This window comes from Hyperoodon ampullatus (assembly GCF_949752795.1).
Source record: "Hyperoodon ampullatus genome assembly, chromosome: 1".
Classification (NCBI taxonomy): domain Eukaryota; kingdom Metazoa; phylum Chordata; class Mammalia; order Artiodactyla; family Ziphiidae; genus Hyperoodon; species Hyperoodon ampullatus.
In genome coordinates, this window is record NC_136914.1 from 59,215,007 (window position 1) to 59,233,607 (window position 18,601).

General features: G+C 53.3%; 1 protein-coding gene across 1 annotated transcript; it reads left to right on the forward strand.

The window, feature by feature from the left end:
* Window positions 1-1,607: 1,607 nt before the first annotated feature.
* Window positions 1,608-3,941, forward strand: FAM241B (family with sequence similarity 241 member B; the record flags this gene model as incomplete). Its single annotated transcript, XM_079697538.1, has 3 exons — window positions 1,608-1,659; window positions 2,806-2,955; window positions 3,672-3,941. Exons 2-3 carry the CDS (start codon window positions 2,863-2,865, stop codon window positions 3,939-3,941), a joined length of 363 nt encoding a protein of 120 aa, XP_079553664.1. The 5' UTR covers window positions 1,608-1,659; window positions 2,806-2,862.
* Window positions 3,942-18,601: the final 14,660 nt, after the last annotated feature.

The window sequence follows — 18,601 nt, forward strand, 5'->3', positions numbered from 1 at the left end:
ACTGTCACCTCTGGGGTGGGACTCAGGCATTGGGACTGTTTTTAAACATCACAGGTAATTCCAATGTGCAGACAGTTTTGAGATCCACAGACCACCTCTGAAAATTGGGCATCCGGCCTTGGGATTACCCCTTCTATGTATGCACTATACCCACCTGCAGCAAGATTGTAGGAAGAAAGTATTAGGATTTCAGTTTATATTTTTTTGAAATCCTATTCTTTTCTAATGTATATGCTTTACAATGTAGTACTTAATGTAGTGGAGCAATAGCAATGACAGTGACTACTGAGAACATACTGTGGCCAGGCTTTCATCTAAGCACTTTACACTAAGTACTTAGTGCTTCACAAAAACTTGATGAAGTGGGTACTGTTATTATCCGCATTTTACAGATGAAGGAACTGAGGCCAGAGAGGTTGAGTAACTGGCCCATCACACCACCAGAAGGCAGCTGTGCCAGATTCCAACCCAGGCTGGCTCTAGCATCCACCCTTTATCCACAATGCCAATCTGCTCTCATAGCACACATGTATAATTTATAAACAAACAAATAAATAATACACAAATAAGATACAGATATCAGGGGTCCTGCTCAACATTTTTTACTGATAAGTTTTCATAATCAAATAATTAAACCGTGGTGGCAGAAGATGAGCCCTTGAGGCAAGGTCTAAGTCTCAATCTTTCTGTTGCCCCACCCAGGGGCTAGTGAGCATCTAGGTCTATATATGCTTAATAAATATCTGCTCCTAGAAACATCTACTGCTTGATAATCATAACAAATGGTTATCAACACTTGCCATGTGCCAGAGACTCTTATTCTTAATCTTCACAGCAATCCTGAAGGAAACTGCTATGTGTGGCCCCATTTTGCAGATGAGGAGACTGAGCAGCTCTGGAACTTGCCAGAGTCTGACTCAAGTTGTGGGATTGCTGAGCTTATTCTCTTCCACTGGTGAACAGGCCCACAGGGAGAAGCTTATGAAGGTGGGCGGGGGTGGGGGGTGAAAACACGGGGAAAGAGGCAGAGGTTTATCGTTCACTCCTTTGCCAGGTGCCCTTCCTTATTTGCTGACAGGTAAACTCCTACCTACCCTTCTTGCCCCAGTTCGAAGGCCACCTCTCTAGGAAGCCTGCCTTCCTTCACGTTGCAGTTAGTTGCACTTGCCCTGTGGTTCATGTGTCGTCTTCCCCACTGGGAGGTTCCACACTGGAACAGGAGCTGGAGTTCCTTGAGGACAGGGCTGGGTCCTACTTAAGGGGCATCCGCTGAGCGGGCTCAGCAAACCCATACGGGTGGGCTGAGCCTGTGCCACCCAGGCCAGAGGGCCCCCCCACCCCCCCGTAGGTTTTTCCTCCTCCTCTTCTTCTCCCTTCTCTTTGTTTTCCTTCTTGCTCCGCACTAGTCTCCTCCCTCCCTGCCCTGTGGTCCACCCGGTCCTATCTTCGTTCTTCTCCCACCCTCTTTCTCTCTCCCGCTCCTTGCGCCGCCCAGGGTCCGGCAGCTGCAATTCCCCCAGAGGCCTACAGACGGAGCTGCTGAGCCACCTGCGAGGCCGTACGGCTGCTGCGCGCGCTTCCTGTGAGGTCAGGTGGGAGGAAGCGGCCTGGGAGCCGCGGGGACCGGACGCCGTCTAGGTCCGGGAGCCACGCCCGTAGGTGAGTGTCCGGGCCCTGGGCGCGGGAGAACGAGGGCGCATCCCTCCCCTACCCCGGGCCTGGTCTCGGAGTCGGGCTCCGCGGCCCGGGCAGCGGCCTCTCCCACCCCGGCAGCAAGCCCCGCCATCCCCATTCCCCACCCCCATCCCCACTTAGTGTCAGGTGCAGGGAGGGCCTGCCGCACCCTCAGCCCACCCAGCGGGGCGGGATAACAAAGCACAGAAGGACTGCGGAGGACCCTTTGGACCCGCTTGGCCTTCTGCAAGGGCCAGCAGGCTTCAAAATGGGGACCCGCCAGCTCAGGCCACGGGCGAGAGAACAAGGGCTCTTAACCTCTTTTGGCGTGTGTGTCACGAGTGCTTTTGAGAATTTAGACGAAAACTGGCTCATCTTCTGAGAAAAATGATGGCCTTTACCCAGATTCGGGAGAGGCGTGGAAAGGCCCCCATCTCCAGCCCATGGACCCCCTTGTGGTCTGTGAGTGGGGCCTCAGCAGCATCCCTCATCCCATATTTCGGGAAAGCTGGCCGTGCCCGCCTGGTGTTACCTGAGAGGTGAGGGACAAGTGAGAGTGTGCCCTCTGCAGGAAAGTAGCTCTGAAGTGGGCCCTATCTCCTGCGGGGAGAAGGCCTGAGTCCTTAGCATCTCCCTGGACCATTTTTTAACGGAAGGGAAATGGAGACACTGGGGATCCTGGTGTCCTGGACTCCCTACTAGGGGCAGAGTTCCTGGCTTCATGCTCTTTCTCTGCTGCCCATGGATGAATGGTCCTGGGTGAGTGAGGTAAGCCCCTCTGGGTCCCTAGCTGTATCTGCCCCGGAGGAGTGTTGGGAGGTGTGAGCGAGCTGAGCCTGGGTGGACTTTCCACAGGGCCTGGGCCCCAGCAAGGGTTGTTACCCCTATTGTTGCTGGAGGTGGTGGTTAATAATAAAACTTCCTTCTCCAAGAATCTTTTTGATAGTTTTCCTAGTGGACTCAAAGTCTGAAAGATTTTTGCTTGGCAAACAACTTGTATTTATTTCTCTCCTTTTTATTAGTTAGACACACTGCCTACTCAGCGTGGGTCACCAATGTGAGCACCCAGAATTGCAGTTTCTCCCACTGAAAGCAAGCATCTCTTTAACTTTGGTAAATTTTTTCCTTCAGGTGTTTTGAGGTCTGGGGAAAGGTGCAGCCCAGCAGGAACCCATAGCTCCTGGAAGGATGGTTCGGATCTTGGCCAATGGGGAAATTGTGCAGGACAATGACCCCCGTGTGAGGAACACTACCCAGCCACGCAGCAGCACCCCTCGACAGGTAGTCGCCCGGCCCCTGTGGAGGGGAGCAGCTGGCCTCCCGTCCTCTGTACCAGTTACTCCTTAGCTCCCAGAAGCTCCCTTACTGGTGATTAACCTTCTCTAGCCCGAAGTCCTCTTTGCAGAGAGCCAGGCTGAGCAGCATGGGGGTTTAAGACTTGGGGAAAGCCCCAATAGATTGGTTGCCCAGCCCCCTGCCTCCCCAGCTCTCCTTCCTCCAGGCAGCCTTCCCAGACTTCAAACCCAAGAGCTGTCTCTCCCTTAACCTGGGCAGCAGCCCCCACTGGAGCCAGCATCTTTTAGAGTCTGTTGGATGAGAGGGAAGCTGGAGAGTAAGTGGAGAAGAGGAACGCACGGCCACACAATGATGGGTTTAAAGGAAGGAGTGAGGAATGTTAAAAATGCCTGCCCAGATGCTGTGCCCTGGGTGTAGTCCCACCCTCCTTGCCCCCTTCCTCTTCTCTGTCCCGGGCATCTTCTCCCTGACGTGATGTAGGGAACACGGACTGGCATTTTCTGTGCTCTGAGAGCTTGCGACTCAGTGGTTGGGCTCCCCATGGGTGGCATGTGAGGATTGCTGAGAAAGGAGGGCATGGCCCTGGGTGGCCGTAGGGGAGAGCAGGGCCCCACCCAGAGGGTGCCCTCCTGCCTCTGGTGCCTCCACTCCAGGGAAACTCTGTCTGGATTCATTCGTCTCTCTCTGTCTTCACCTTCCAGAGCTTTCTCAATAGGGGCCATGGCGCCCCGCTGGGGGGTCCTGGCCCTCGCCAGCAGCAGGTGGGCGCCAGGCTGGGTGCCGCTCAGTCCCCCTTCAGTGACCTCAACCGGCAGCTGATGAACATGGGCTTCCCCCAGTGGCATCTGGGCAACCACGCCGTGGAGCCGGTGACCTCCATCCTGCTCGTCTTCCTGCTCCTAATGCTCGGTGTGCGTGGACTCCTGCTGGTGGGCATCGTCTACCTGGTGTCCCACCTGAGCCAGCGGTGACCTCCGGGGGCTGCTGGAGCAGGTGTGTGGGAGAGGGAGCTGCTGGGCCTCAGTGTGAGAGCAGGCACCTGGGGAGGAGCTTCACTGGTGCCTTGAACGTGTGCTCAGAGAGAATGTTTCCATGTTGTGTTAAGCATGAGGCAGAGGGAGCCTCTAGTCCAACATTCCCAAAGGATCAGGTGATACGCTCATTCCCTGGAGATGCATTTTGGTAGTATCGGGCATTAAGCACAAAGTCAGAGCGAGAAAGGGATTCCCTCTCCAATTCTCACCCAACCCAAGAAGAAAGTCTCTGCTGTGTGCCAGTACATTATCATGCGTCTGGAACGCGGGCTGACTTCCCCATTACTAGGAAGCAGGCCTTGAGCTTAGGGCAGGTGGGAAAGGTTTCCAGACTTTTATAGCTCTGTTTTGTCTTAATGGTATATTTTTATTGGCTACCTTTTATTTATGACAAGTGGTACTGGTATTCTACTTATTGTGGTGGCGTTTTCAATAAAGAAATTTAAGTCAAAGTGAGTCCATGTAAAGACATTCGTAAATAATTGTACAACTGCATGTAGATCTGGAAGACGTGGAGAAAGTGGTTTGAGAGGAATTGGGATTGGGGACCAGGTAGAGGGGGGCATTTGACCTTGGAGGGTGGTTTCTCACCTTTTCCTGACGGGCTCTGAGAGCAGGGGCAGGGCGCCAGGTGAAGCCTGGACTTGGGCCCCTTGACCGATGCCTGGATAACTGTGGCTTACCCTGAGATGTTGGCCTTGTCCGGGGTGGTGTGGGAGAGATTCTCTGACCAGAAGGGCCAATGAGGCTGTGGGGTCAGGACAGCCGGGGTGCTGGCCTCCCTTCCCAGGGTCTCTGACCAGAGGCTGCTCAACCTCCCTCAGTCTCCTGAGTTTCTCACAGCCCCTAACCTCGGCACACTCTCCTTAGAAAGCAGGGGTCTTGGCGTTGACTACTCTGTGCACATGGGCTGAGGGTGCCCTGCTTTCCGTGAGTGGAGGCCTTGAGTTATGGCTGGTTGAGCCCTGGGTCTGTGTGGAGGCCCTGCTGGGGGGCGGGGTGTGGCATCGGATGGCTGAGGGCTCTGAGCCTACAGTGCTGACCGTTCAAGGTCAGGGAGAGGCTGCGTGAGCTGGAGGGCTTCCCCGGCTCAGGGACCAGATTTCTCACCTCACCTTCCTCTTAAGATCCTTCTGGGTCTGGTGGTTTGGGGGAAGAAGGCAGGTTTTAGAGGTGCTTCTTGAAAGCCAGGGCCAGGGCAGCAAACCATCGTGGGGTGTATGTGGGGGGAGGATGGGGGAGAGGGGTGGAGGTTGATTCCATCCCTCCGGAGAGCCTGCGGTGCTGCGGGGGAACAGAACCCTCTTCCCCTGCCCTTGTGCCCACCGCTGCCCTTGAGGGGGCTGGCGGCCTTTATCATAGACATTCCCGGGGGAGCTTTATACTGTTCAGATAGGACTCCTATCTCAGGGTTTTCTGTGTCTTTATTTCCACAGACAGGGAAGGGAGGGTCTGGCTCCCGGCGGCTCCTCTGGGGCCTGGGCAGGGGAGGTGGTGCCCAAGCGTGGTTGGTGTCCCAGCTGTTCCCCGTGGCGTCTCCTTCTGCCCAGCACATCCCCCAGCCCCCAGGCTCCTGTGGCTCTAGCCCAGCAGCTGTGGGGGAAGGGATGATCCTGCACAGTACTCCCTCTCCTGACACCCCCCTTCAGTGCATCTCTCTGCGGCTGGGCTTTCCCTTTCTTTTTGCCTTGCAAAGCTGTGGGACTTTCTGAAGAAATAAATCTTAAGTGGACCCTCAATATATAAAATTCCTTGAAGGGGTATGAATCTGAGTCCACAAATTCAGGGCTGAGAACTGTGTCCTTTTCCATAATTCAGTTTCCATTCCCAAAGCCTGAGGCCTTTGAGGAGAATTGAGGGTGCTTTAGAGAAGGCAGGGCTTTCCTTCCTGCTTCTGACTAGGAGACAGACTGGGGCAGGCCCTGGGGGGCAAGAGGAGCCTTGGGCATCAGGCCAGGGGCAGTGGCACTGCCCCAGGGACTTGTTAGCCAGCCTAAGGGAAGCAGCTCGGGGCTCGGACGAAGTGAGTTGTTCAAGAAAGAAGGGCTTTTTGTTGATTGAGCGCGACACCCATGACACAGACCCAACAGAGCTGCGCTGGTTGAAGTGGCCCGGGGCGGGGGCCCAGGGGCCCACCTCTCGACCCTCCTTTCCTCAACCAACCTTCCCTGTGCCCCTCGGGCTCTGGGCGGTTTGCTAACGAATGCTCTGCCTCACTTCTCGAGGTTCAGGGTCCGAAAGTCTGCGTCGGCGGAAGCAGCGTGCTGAGGGAAGGCACCCCCTGGGGTTGTGCAGCCCGTGGAGCTGCTATAAGCCGTCTGGGGGCCACGTCTCCAACTCCTGTGTGAATGCCCTTCAGTGGGCTCTCGCCTGCCTGCAGTCAGAAATCATGGTGCAGACATGTTCTGAGCAGGTAGAGGCTTGTTGCCTGGCTGGGTGGCCAGATGCAGAGCCCGATGGGCCCCTGAGAGAGGCCAAGGGCCACCTTGGCCTAGTGCGCATCCTAGCCGGAGGCTTGCTGAGGAGGGTGGGCCCTGCTTCCTCTGCCCCCACCACCGCCGCCCTGCGTGCTGCGTGACGGTACCCCCCAGACTGGGCCACCTTGGGGGCAGATTTCAAGGGAGGTTTCTGCTAATCTCTAGGGCTAATCCTCGGAGCCCTGTGTCTCCGTGTCAGGTTGGATTTGCGGCCTGGCTGCCTCGTGAGCCACAGCGGGGTTCACACCATGCCTCCGCCGCCTCCATGGGGCTGGAAATAACTCCCACCCACCGTGGGGTTGTTTGACTCCCTGGTTGGGGCCACCTGGTGAGGAGCTGCTGGGGTCCGACTGTCTGTTGCTACTCCATCTCCCAGGACGAGCGGCCTCCTGGGCCCTTCCTTCCACAAGTTCCAAGCCCTTTGCTCTGCACTCTCTACCCCTCCCCGCCCTCCAGCTAGCCTGCCGGTGGGGACCACAGTTCCATATCCCCAGAAGAGACACTGCGCCTGAGAGAGAGCTACATGATCTGCTGCCTCCAGGGCTCTTCCTGGGCCTTTTGGCAGAGGCAGGGACTTGGGCTCCCTGACTGGGGACTCTGGCTCTGTGAGTTGAGGAAAAACCCTGGTGTGGTGGTCAAGAGCCTCTGCCCAAGGACACCTGACCTTGAGGGCAGAGAAGGCTCCCCAACCCTGGCCGGCTGGACCCTGGAGGAAGCTTGCAGGCCCTGCTCTGCTTTGTGGGTCCATGACCTTGGACAGCTCACTTAGTCTCTTGGGCCTTGTTCCTCATCTCTAAGGAGGAGTGATGGTCCCTCTGGGTCCCTCCTGCTGCCTGGAGCCTCAGGGATCACCCTCAGTGCAGTGGGTGAGGGAGATGGGCAGAGGGCATGGGGAGGACTTCTCCAGCTCCAGCACCTCCTCCTCGGATGCTCCGCCTTGGACCACAGCTCCTGTGCTGTGGGCTCAGTCAGAGCAGCCACCATGTCCCAAGCTCCGAGGACCCCCAGCTGGGGTAGAGCTGGTCTTCTAAGACCAGTGTCACCATCCACCCACCTTCTCCTGTTGGAGAAGAAATGCAGCTGCTTCTCTCGCTCCTGGAAGCTGAGGGGCTTGTTGCAGGTCTCGAGTGTCAGGACAGGAGGAATTTGCCAAGTGTGCTGTGTGCCTGACACTATGCTAAGCACTTGGTGTCATTTAATTGTCACTAGAACTTTATGATCGAGGTACAATCACTGTCATCCTCATTTCACTGCTGAGCACACTGTAGAGCATTTATAACTCGCCCCCAGGACTCCCGCACCCCTCCCACCCCCAGGTGAGCAGGGGGTGGAGCTAGGATGCAGACTGAGGCCAAGCCCACACGCTCGACCACTCCTCTGTTCACCTTTGGTATATGTCAGCATCACCTCCAGACTTGTTTCAGGTGCAGATTCCCAGGCCTCACCACAGACTTTCTCAGAAGCGCTGAGGGATGTGGTCCAGAGCCTGCCTCTTACAAAGCCCTCCAGGTGATTCTGATGGAGGGTTGTGAGTGAGAGGTAGTTCATCTCCTGACTGTGCAGAGGGTGCCTGTGGCCCAGAGAGAGGAGAGAGGCAGGGCGGGAACAGGCCTCACTACCTGCGGGGACCCACTGTGACCACTAGATCAGCTCTGTGAGGGCGGAGGGCACAGGGTAGGTGTGAGGATGCTGGCTGCAGCTGCCCAGCTGGGTGGCCTCCGTAGCTTCCCAGCTCTGGGCCACAGCCATTCAATAGGGTGCAGCTCTCTTCCCTGCTTTCCTGAATGCATGACATTTCACAGCAAAATGGCAAGGGGAGAAATCCAGTTACCTCATGTAGGGTCCCTGAAGGATGGTACAGGTGAGGGTGAGGGAGGCAGAGGGCTTTACCCCCAAAACCAGATGGAGAGAGAAGCCTGCAACCTGTCTAGCAGGGCACGACGGTGGGAGAAGCAGAGCTTAGCCCTCCTTGTGCTGCTGCCTGGGACCCCAAAGAGTGAGAAAGTTCAGGAAGCAGATGGAGTGCTTCAGTGGAATTGCAGAGGGTGTGTGTATGTGTGTGTGTGTGTGTGTGTCTATAATCCTTTGGTTAGGGGGTGGAGGGAGAGCTGAAACCATTTGACTTTAGGGACCCAGAGCTTGGGAGGAGGAAGATAAAGCTGTCCAAATGAGGCTGAGCCTTTAGGGCAACTACCTAAAGTGCAGGCTGACAGCAGCTGGAGGGGGGAGGTCTGGTCTGCATTCACTGGGCCACCAGCTTTTAGTCCCTCTGGTGTCGGGCCCTACAGGAGGCTGGATTCCTGTGTTCAAATTCCAGCTCCACCTCCAGTCAGCCAGTGACCTTGGGCAAGGTCCACATTCTCCCTGCCTCTCTGTGTCCTCATCTGCACCTCCCAGGGATGGGAGGATCAGTATATTAATTCATGGGAAGCACTTAGCAGTTTCTGGTGCAGGGTTAGCACTTGATAATACCATATTCACTGAGCAATGGCATTAGGGTTTATGTAATAGTGTTCTTTAGAGCAACATACAATTTACTTAAAATATTTCGAAAAGGAAGACTCATATTGCTGTTGCAAATTGAAGACCAATGTTACTTGCCATTCCTAGTAGCTATTAGTACAAGTAAATTCAGTGTAGAGAAAATAACATGATTCCATTTTCACTCTTTAGGTAGCTGCCGCTGTCAACCAAGGCTCTAAGCCTGATGCCTTTTTTCTTTGTTAAAAAGGCAGTTTACCAGGATTTAGAAAGGTATTAAAGACCTACTAGCATCTCACTGAGACATTCCCTCTGACGGATTCAGAAGACTGAAGAGAAATGAAAAGGGAATGGCTTTCTCACTGAATGATTCAGTGCTGTGTTTGTGAATTGCTTACAGTCACCTTGTGCACCCCAGATCATTTCATGTGAAAGCATCCTACCATGTAAAAGCATCCTACCTACAACTGGGGGAAACACTGTATGATCTTGGGCAAACTATTTTTAAAATGTAGGCTTTGGAACAGAATACATTTGCATGGTTCAAAGATCAAGCGATGTACAAATGCATACGGACAAAGTCTCCCTCCCTCCCCTGTCCCATCCATCCATCCATGCATCCCCCCTCCAACCCTATAACTACTGTTCTTAGCATCTTTTAAATCCTTCCAGAACTTATTTATGCAATTATGTGCAAACACAAATATACTAATTTTGTCTTCTTTTTTAATACAAATAATGGAAAATTAGACACATTTTCTGCCCTCTCTTTTTTATGTAACAGTATCCTGGACACATTTCATATTAGTGCATAGAAAGCTGCCTCATTCTGTAGAGTTTTGGTATTGAGGTGAGTTGTTGACCCTCTTTTGCTCTCAACGGAATCATCTGTACCACAGGGGGTTGACCCAGTTGACTCCCAAGGGCCTTGCAGCACTGACCTTGAACCACTCCATGGGGCTGTTTCTCTGAAATGAGGGGGTCCTGACAGAAATGTCCCCCTTCTTCAGGGCTGGAGGAGGAAGCTCCCTGGATAGTTTAAACTTGGTCCTAGGTCTGCAGTCTGTTCAGCAGACATTCAGGAAGAGTGTCCTGTGTCCCAGGAGAGGGTGAGGCAGGAATAGCCTAGGAAGTCACACCCAGTTCATTTTCTCTGTTCCCTTTGCAGTCGGATGGGGTGCCTTTCCTGTCTTCCCCTGGCTTTGTCTGGCTCAGCTCAGCAAGGAGGAGGGGAGGAGGTATGGTGGCCTCACCTGAAACCTGTCCTCCTGAGTCAGGCTGCACCCTAAGGTGAGCCTGGCGGGCCTCTCCACCACCTCTAACAGACAGGCGTGACCCTCCCCTGGCCTCCTTCCATTCTGGAAAAACAAAGGGGCAAGGGTGGATTTCCTTGAAGGCCCCTCTCAGCTCTAAAACTCGACAATACCCACCAGAGGGCCTTGCCCATAGTAAGTGCTTGATGGACTTTGCTGCTGACATGGCCTGGCATTGCCACTGTCACTGTTCCTGTGCCCCCACTCCCTTCCCACGACACTTTTGATGAAGATCTAGATGAAGGAGATGGAGGGATGCTGTGAAGAATGACACAGCCTCAGGCTTGCTTTAGCTCTGACTGAATGAAGCCCTGTTCTCCTTGTACAGGAAGACCCTGGAGACCCCAGCGATCCTGGTGTGTCGGCCTGAAGGGCTGTGAATGTTGTACCATGGCGCCACCTGGTGGAATGTCTCTGCAGGAGCATGACCTCCATCTCTCCATCAAATCATCCTTCCTCCTGCCCCAGGTGAGTGCTCCGCTCAGCCAGCCCAGGCTTACGATTGCCTTGCATTTCCGTGATAGCAGAACTCGGGTTTCTCGTGGAGAGTACATGCGATTCCACTGGAATTAATTTACTATGGTCTCATCCTGGGGTAAGACCCTTGTCTCGTTTCATCTTCCCACAAAGAAAAATAGATGTTTTTCCCTTTTTCACAGATGGTGACTCTGAGGCTTGGAGAGGTTAAAGCAACTCACATGTGGTTGCACAGAGGTGGCAGATCTGGGCTGGGACCCCTAGGGGAGGGGAGAGGAAGGGAGGGGAGGGGGGAAGGTGCAGGGTGGCTGAGGCCCCCAGGAAGAGACTCTGTCACCAAGGGCCTTGGGCCTGTTTTGAAGAAGAGCCCCTGGTACTTGAGCCTCCAGGGCAGGAGTTGGAATGAGAAGTCTCACACTGGGTGATTTTCTAGTCCAGGCTTGCTGTCATCACGGAGGTGGCCCCAGCGGGAGAGACTCGTTTGTTCTCTAAGGCTGGGCTCTCTCTAGATTGGGTCTGGGGGGAGCTGTGTCTAGGGCAGCCCGCCCAGTGCAGTGCCCACCAGCACTTCCACACTCACCTGTCTTCACTCAGCCCAGTTTGCTTTGATAAATGTGATTTTGTGATCTGGTGTCATTCAGGACACAGTGTCCCTTGTCTAGTGCTTGTCTTTTTCATAGGAGGCAAGGAGTAAGGGAGCCAGATCTCCCACTTGCTAGTTGTGTGCCTCAGCTTCCTCATCTGTGAAATGGGGAGGTGTCATTGAGAGCTGTTGTAAGGTCCAGATGGTAGACGTATATAGTACCTGGTGTGTAGCAGCATGCCGTGGTGATGGTTTGTATTGGATCCCTTCTTGCAGTGCTCATTGGTGAAAACTGGCTGTACTTAGCCAACAGTGTTCAAAATGTAATTTGCTTTTGAAATTTCGGGAGAAAAAAAACTGAGAACATTTCCAATATGGTACTTACCAGTATACTGCAGCTACGAAGTTTGCCTCTGAGGCACTGGCCTGGGCTAGAGCCTGCTGCAGCCTAGGGGAGGTGTTTCTTTTGCAACTTTGAGCTCACCTAATCCTGAGAAACCATCTTCTTCTGATGAAGGGACTAAAATCCAGATGCTTTCAGCAAGGGAAGGGACAAGGCAACCACAGATGCCTGAGACAGAGTGTTCCCTTCCCTGACAGTGATTCTCAACCCCTGCCGCACAATAGATTCACCTGGGTGGGCAGCTTTAAAACTTGCAGTGTGGGATCCAGCCCTAGAAGCCGGGCTGGGCTGGCCAGACTTCCTCCTGGCAGAAGCCTCTCTCGCCGTGGGGAATGGGGTCTGTGGTGCCTGTCCTTTCACACACTACTTGGTTCTTTTTTGTGCTCCCAGCCCCTGATGAAGGCTGGGCCCTAATCAGAGCTTAGGGATCATTGAGTGAATTGCATGAGAAGGCACAAGCGACCAGCCGAACTGAAAGGAGAAGGGCGACCCCAGGGCAGAGCTCACCCTTCCTGCCTTGGCTGGGTGGATCCTGTGACTTCCAGTCGATCGGGAAAAATAATATCACCTGGGCACTTGACCTTAATTCTCAAGTTATAAATACAGACAGTCCCCCCTTGTCCACCCACAGCACAAGTGGTTGAAAGAGAGGGAGGGAGGAAATAGGGAAGGAGGACAGGAGGGAGGGAAGAAGGAAGGAAGGAAAGAACCTGTGTCAACAGTGTAAGTGCAGCCCTGAGTCAGGGCTCCTGGGGCTTGCTGTGCTGTCTGCCTGTGTCTCTGTGTTTCTCTAAATGAAGCAGTAACCCTTCCATGGAGACCACCAGATGAGGACTCCCCTAGTCGCGTGGCCCCTTCGCTGCCCCTGCCTCAGGAGCTGGAGGGTCCCCTCTAAGGCTGTAGTCTCCATGCATCCCTATCCTTCTGCTGCACTGCTCCCTGGGGTGGGGTCCTTAAACCAGGCCCAGCCCTGGGGTGTGGAGGGTGCAGCAACCCTGACGTCACCCTACACAGATGTCATGAAAATGATGCATTGTGGCCTCACAGCTCAGGAAGGGAATTGCCCTGGGGATGCTTGCTACCTTGTTTTCTCTGCTCCATTCCCTGGGTAGTTCGGCTCTTGCCCTTTGCTCCCAAACCCTTGAGGAAACAGGACCTACTCTATGTGGCCTCTAACTCCCAGTGCCCTAGTTATATGGGGTTGGAGACTCAAATGCCTTCAGGAGCCTGGCAGGTGGCTGAGAGAACCATGTGAAACAGCTGGGGACCAGGCCACAGGGAGGGGTGGGGTCTGCGGAGAACTGGGCAGAGAGCATTTGCCTAAAGGCCTTCATGTGGCTGCACAGCACTGTGCAGGGTGAAGCTAATGTTGCTGCCGGCAGGCCAGTCACAGGGCTCTTCACTGTGTAGTCTCTAGAGCCTGTGTCACAGCTCCCTCTCCCCCAGTTGCCATGTGGCCTTGGGAAATCAAGCCCCTTTCCTCAGCCTTAGTTTCCTCTCTATAAGTAGGGGTAATAATACCCCCTGTTAGAGTTGATGTGCTGACGAAAGTGAAGTGATATATTCCTTAAATACTGCATAAAATACTCTTGATATAGCACCTGTATTCCCTTTCTTTGCATGTGACAAATTACCAAACACTTAGCACTTAAGCAACATGTTTATCACTTCAGTTTCTGGGTGTGGCTTAGCCAGGTCTTCTGCAAGGCTGCAAACAGGAACCCCAGGACTGGGCTCTCACCTAGAGGCTCGACTGGGAACAGTACGCTTTCGAGCTCTTCGGGGTATTTATTGGCAGACTGCACTTTCTTGCTGCTCTAGGACTCGTGGCAGCTCTTTCTTCAAAGCCAGCAATGGAGAGAGACTCTTGAGCAAGTCCACCAGCAAGACCGAGTCTTACATAACTTAACACAATCATGGGAGAGACATCCGGTCACCTTTGCCGCACTCTGTTGGTTAGAAGCAAGTCCCAGGGCCCGCCTACACTCGAGGGGAAGGGATCCCAGGAAAACCTGAACATCAGGAGGCCAGATCATGTGGCCACCTGAAAGTCCATCCACCACAGCACCTGAAAGATTGTTGGACATTATTACGATTGATTGGGTGCCACAACATGCCAGGTAGTGACACGGGGGTCGGGGCGGGGGGAGTTCATACGTATCATTCCATCTATTTTTACTGTTTTATGAGTAAACGGAAACTCAGAGAGGCCAAGCAAGTTATCTAAACTCATCCAGCTAGTAAGCGACACAGCAGGATTTAAACCCAGGTCTCTGCTGTCTTCCCTAGACATTACATTCAAGGTCAGGGTCAACTTCAAGCCATCCCTGAGGAGCCCTCTAACACCCCAAAAGTATTTTGTTCTGGAGGTCAGTTCTTTCCCTGGGTTCAAGTCCTTCGGCTCTTGTTCTGCTAGGTCCTGTCCTTGGCTGCTGAATTTCTCTGTACCGCCTTCCTTTTGCTCTGTCCTCAGACACTGCTTGAAATGGTTTGGGTTTCTTGCCCCACATTTACATCCAACTTCAATTTATCTGTCCATGATTTTTGTCTCTTGTTAACTCCTTCCCACTCAACAAAACTCTACACTCTCCTATGAGGAAAGCCCTGGGCTGGAGACTCCCTCTGCCCCCAACATTCTTACAGTTGAATGAAGAGGCAGCATGTTCATTACTAATCCCAGTCCAGTGGTTCAGAGCTTTTCGAGGATAAGGACAATTAAAAACTAAAACCATACTGTTCTTAAAGAAGATTAAAATCATTTTCTCTCAAGAAAATGAATAAAAACATCAGAATTAGACAATACAGAGAGGGTTTGGACACCTTCACAAAGTCATCAGGCATGTAGGTCCCTCTTATCCAGCAGCCCTGCCTCATAGTCCAAGATGGTTGCTAAGTTCCAGCCATCATGTCCTCATTCCAGTCAGCATGAAGGAGGGAGAGGCAAAGATTAATCATCCCTAACCACCCAGATCTGGTCATCTCTCCAGTTATATGCTCCCTTGGCACTTTTGCTTCCCTTTCAGAATGGAGAGTAATTTATTCTTTGTGTCATTATTTGTTTGATGACCGTCTACCACTCTCCCTTGCCTCTCACCAGACTAGAAACTCCATGAAGTCTGGCATCATATCTGTCTTCTCTGTTGCTCTAGCCCTGTTGTCCAGCACTGTGCCTGGCACATAGTAGGTGCTCCACGAATAGTTATTAATAGGAGGAACACTTTATACATGTTGTTAATATTATGATGAGTCAGAGTTGGCCTGGTCCAAATCCAGAGTTTCTGAATTGAGTCTGTAATGGTGAGTGCTGCTATGGGCCAGGCCCTGTGCTAAGGGCTTCACATGCATTATCTCATTTTAATCCTCACCAGAACTCTGGGAGGTAGATACTGCTGTTATCTACAATTGGCAAATGGGAAAATGGCACCAGGTCATGGAACTACTAAATGTGAAAGCTGTGATTTGGACTTGGCTCTCCTGACGCAAGTCCTGTATTCACTCACGTCCTGCCTTTCTGGGCTAGCAGTGTGCCCACCACTGCCTCCAGACCTCCCCCACTGCAGCCCTGGCTCTCTTGGTTGCAGCAGACAGCTCAGCAGGCATTGATGCAATCACAGGGGCTCAGGAAGCCTTATGCATTTGGCACCATGTCCCAAAGTGGCATCTCTCCTGCAGATGTGGTAGGCGCCAACATTGATTGGGAGAATGCTGGTTCCCCAGCTTTCCTTCCCCTCTAACAGTTTTTTAGGAGCCTTTGTGGACCCGGGAGCTTTCTCAGACTACAGAGGAGGGGTCGGTGGGATTGCAGGGCCTGGGACATGTCTTGTAGTGGGTGCTGTGGGTTACGGTGCTTAAGCTTTTGCCTCCCTCTCAGCGGGGCCCACTTGGTGAAGGGAGGGTGACGGGGAAACTCTGGTGCCTTCCAGGCTGCCCTTGAACCACGTGGGGCTTACAGAGCCCCCAGTCCAAGGAACAGTACATTGGGGGAGGGGTTCTGGACTCAAAGAAATATTCCAGATAGGAGCTAAATTCTGGCTTGAGTCAAGGAATCAGGCTATCCAAGCCATAAAGAGCCCTTCTAGACCTTCATTGCGCACAGATGGGACATGGGAGCCCAGAGAGGGAATTGACTTGCCAACATCAGACACCAAATGCGACTGTGGCTCATTTGACTGAAGAGTTCATCTGGCCCACAGGCCGTCCGAGGGGGCGTGGAGGAGGGTACCAGTTTGACCCCCGGCTTGAAGAGGTTGCCGAGGCTCAGCGGTGGGGGCCACACTGGGCCCAGCCAATTCTAGTCACTGCTGTCTTGCTCCCAGTGGTCACCAGCAGGTGGCGCTAGGCACACAGTGGCCACTTAACTCCCAGAAAAAGGGAACCACAGACCCGTGTCTGGGAGTAATTAGGGAAGAGGCTGGCTTTGGGGCCCACTTCCAATCACCTTCCCTCTGGAACCCCTGTGCTTGGGCGCCCTGGGAGAGGAGGGACCGGAGGCCCCAAGTGGGGTTCCTCTGGTTCCAGACCCTTTGGGGGGTTGTTCTGTGGTCAGTGAGCAGGCACCCCAGGGTATGCTTCATTTACTCATTTTGAACAATGACGAAGTAAAAGCAATGAGGACAAGTGGGTGCCTCAGCTCCAACTGACGTGAGGTTCAGCCTGGGCTTCAGCTCAGTCCCCTTCCCCTCAACTCACTTGTACATGCCCATACTGAGTGCACAGGGCACTTCCTCCTCTTCTGGGCAAAGCCCAGAGAACTCAGGATCCCCCTGAGAGGCTGTCTGGTTCCTAGAACCTTCCTCGCCTCCCTCCTTCCTTCTATCACCCTCTCTCTCCTTCTCTCCATCTTCTCTCCCCTCTTGCCTCTCTTTCCTACCCCTCGTCTCTCTCCCCTCTTGCCTCTCTTTCCTACCCCTCGTCTCTCTCCCCTCTTTTCTCCCTCTCTCCTCCATCCTGTTCCTCTGAGGGACCCTGCAGGTCTAGCCCCTGCCCCCAGCACCTTATCTGCAAATGCAAACAGGGACCAATACCAGTGGGTTTCTAGGATGTGGTTTCCATGGCAACACTGCATCTCCTGCCTCTGTGGTTCTCAGCCCTGGGCAGGTTGCTGTGGAGACTCACCTCATTGAAGAGTGATTTGTGGAACTGTTTTTCTTAGCTTCATCTCCTTCCTCCTCTCCAGAAATTCTGCCAACCCAAATGGCCTTTTTCCCACTGATGGCAGACCTGGAAGACTTCTCCAGGGGGCTTCCCCGCCCAGGGCCACAAAGGCCTGGAAAGCATTCTGTTTACTCAGGGTTCCCCTGGTAACCTTCTCCCGTTCTAATGGGGAGAGTAAGACACGGCTAGAGGCTGGGCTGAGGGGTCTCCACAGAGAAACAGGGCAAAGCAGACCCGGTTCCCACCTTTCCTGCCCACAGTGCCCTTCAGGACCCTGGCCCCACTGCTTGCAGCGAACGATGTCAGCCCGAGAGCTTCCGCTCATCAGCCGTGTTCCCCAAGAGTCCTCAGCTTTGGCAAGAAGGCGAGAGGCAGCAAGAGGGGTGTGGTGGGGAAAAGAGGGATGTGACCACGGGAAAAAGAGGTGGATTAAGAGAGGGAAGAAGAGTATTAGGATAGGGGGAAAAGTGAGGCGAGGAGGCAGGGATCTTAAGGGGAGAGGAAGAGGGTGAGGGTGAGAGTTCAAGTCACCACAGAAAGCCAACCCATGAATCTGTAGCAGGAGAATGTCTCTGGTGTTAATGTTCCTTGTAAATCACTCCACATCCCCAAACCCCAAGCAGGCCTCTTTCTCTGCCAAGGAGAGAATGTGTTTGTCGACATAAAAACATATTAGGCGCATTGTGACCCCTCCCTCCCCCAAGTTGAAAGCCATTACAATAATTAATGAAGGCAGGAGATTAATTAAAGTGTTGTTTTCCCCCATTCTCCCCAAATAGATCGGTTGGGGGGTGGGGAATATGTGCTACACTGCAGACAGGAGAAGCGGGGGCTAGAGGAGGGGGTGCGCAGAGAGGTGTTTACAGACACAGCTGTAGACAAAGGACCTACTGGAGTGGGCAGAGGGGCTGGGGGCGGGGAGGAGGAGAGCTTGCTCTGCTTCCAGGAACCTGTGATCTGCTTCCCCTCCTGGTTTACAAGGCATGAGGGCTTCTGTCACCATGGAAACAGGTCTGGGGGACACGAAGGAATATCAGTCCTCCACTCCTGGAGGCCCCTGGATTGTCCTCTGAATGTGTGATGGCCAGACCTCCCTTAGTCCAGGTGAGTGCAGGCAGGAGCCCTTTCTGGGGTGTGGGGTGAGGGCTGGTGGCCAGCTCTGGTCTCCCTCCCTAAAAGCAATTCACTGCACGGCACATGTCCTGGTAGTGCAGCCTGAAGGTTCTGTAATCAGGTGTACTTCACTGCAGATGTGACAAGCCGGTTTTAGCTCAGGCTGAGAATCGTCACAGTCTTTTAGGTAACTTGTCTCATTTTGCCTAATTTTGAGGTCTTAATGATTCCTTCCTTCCTTCCCTCTTTTCCTCCGTCCTTCCTCCTTCCTTCCTTTCCTCCCTCTCTCCATCCCTCAATCTTTCTTCCTCTCTTATTTCTTTGGCCAGTCTATTTTCTAGCCTAATTTCATATTTCTAGGAAATATTCATATACAGATGGTCCCCAACTTACAATGGTTCAACTTAACAATTTTTCAACTTCACAATGGTGCAAAAGCGATAACACATTTAGTCGAAACTGAACTTTGAATCTTGCATTTTGATCTTTTCCCGGGTTAGCGATATGTGACGCTGGGCAGCAGCGCTGCAGCTCCATCAGCCATATGCTGTCACGGGGGTAAGCAGCCGACACTCTTACAGCCATTCTGTACCCAT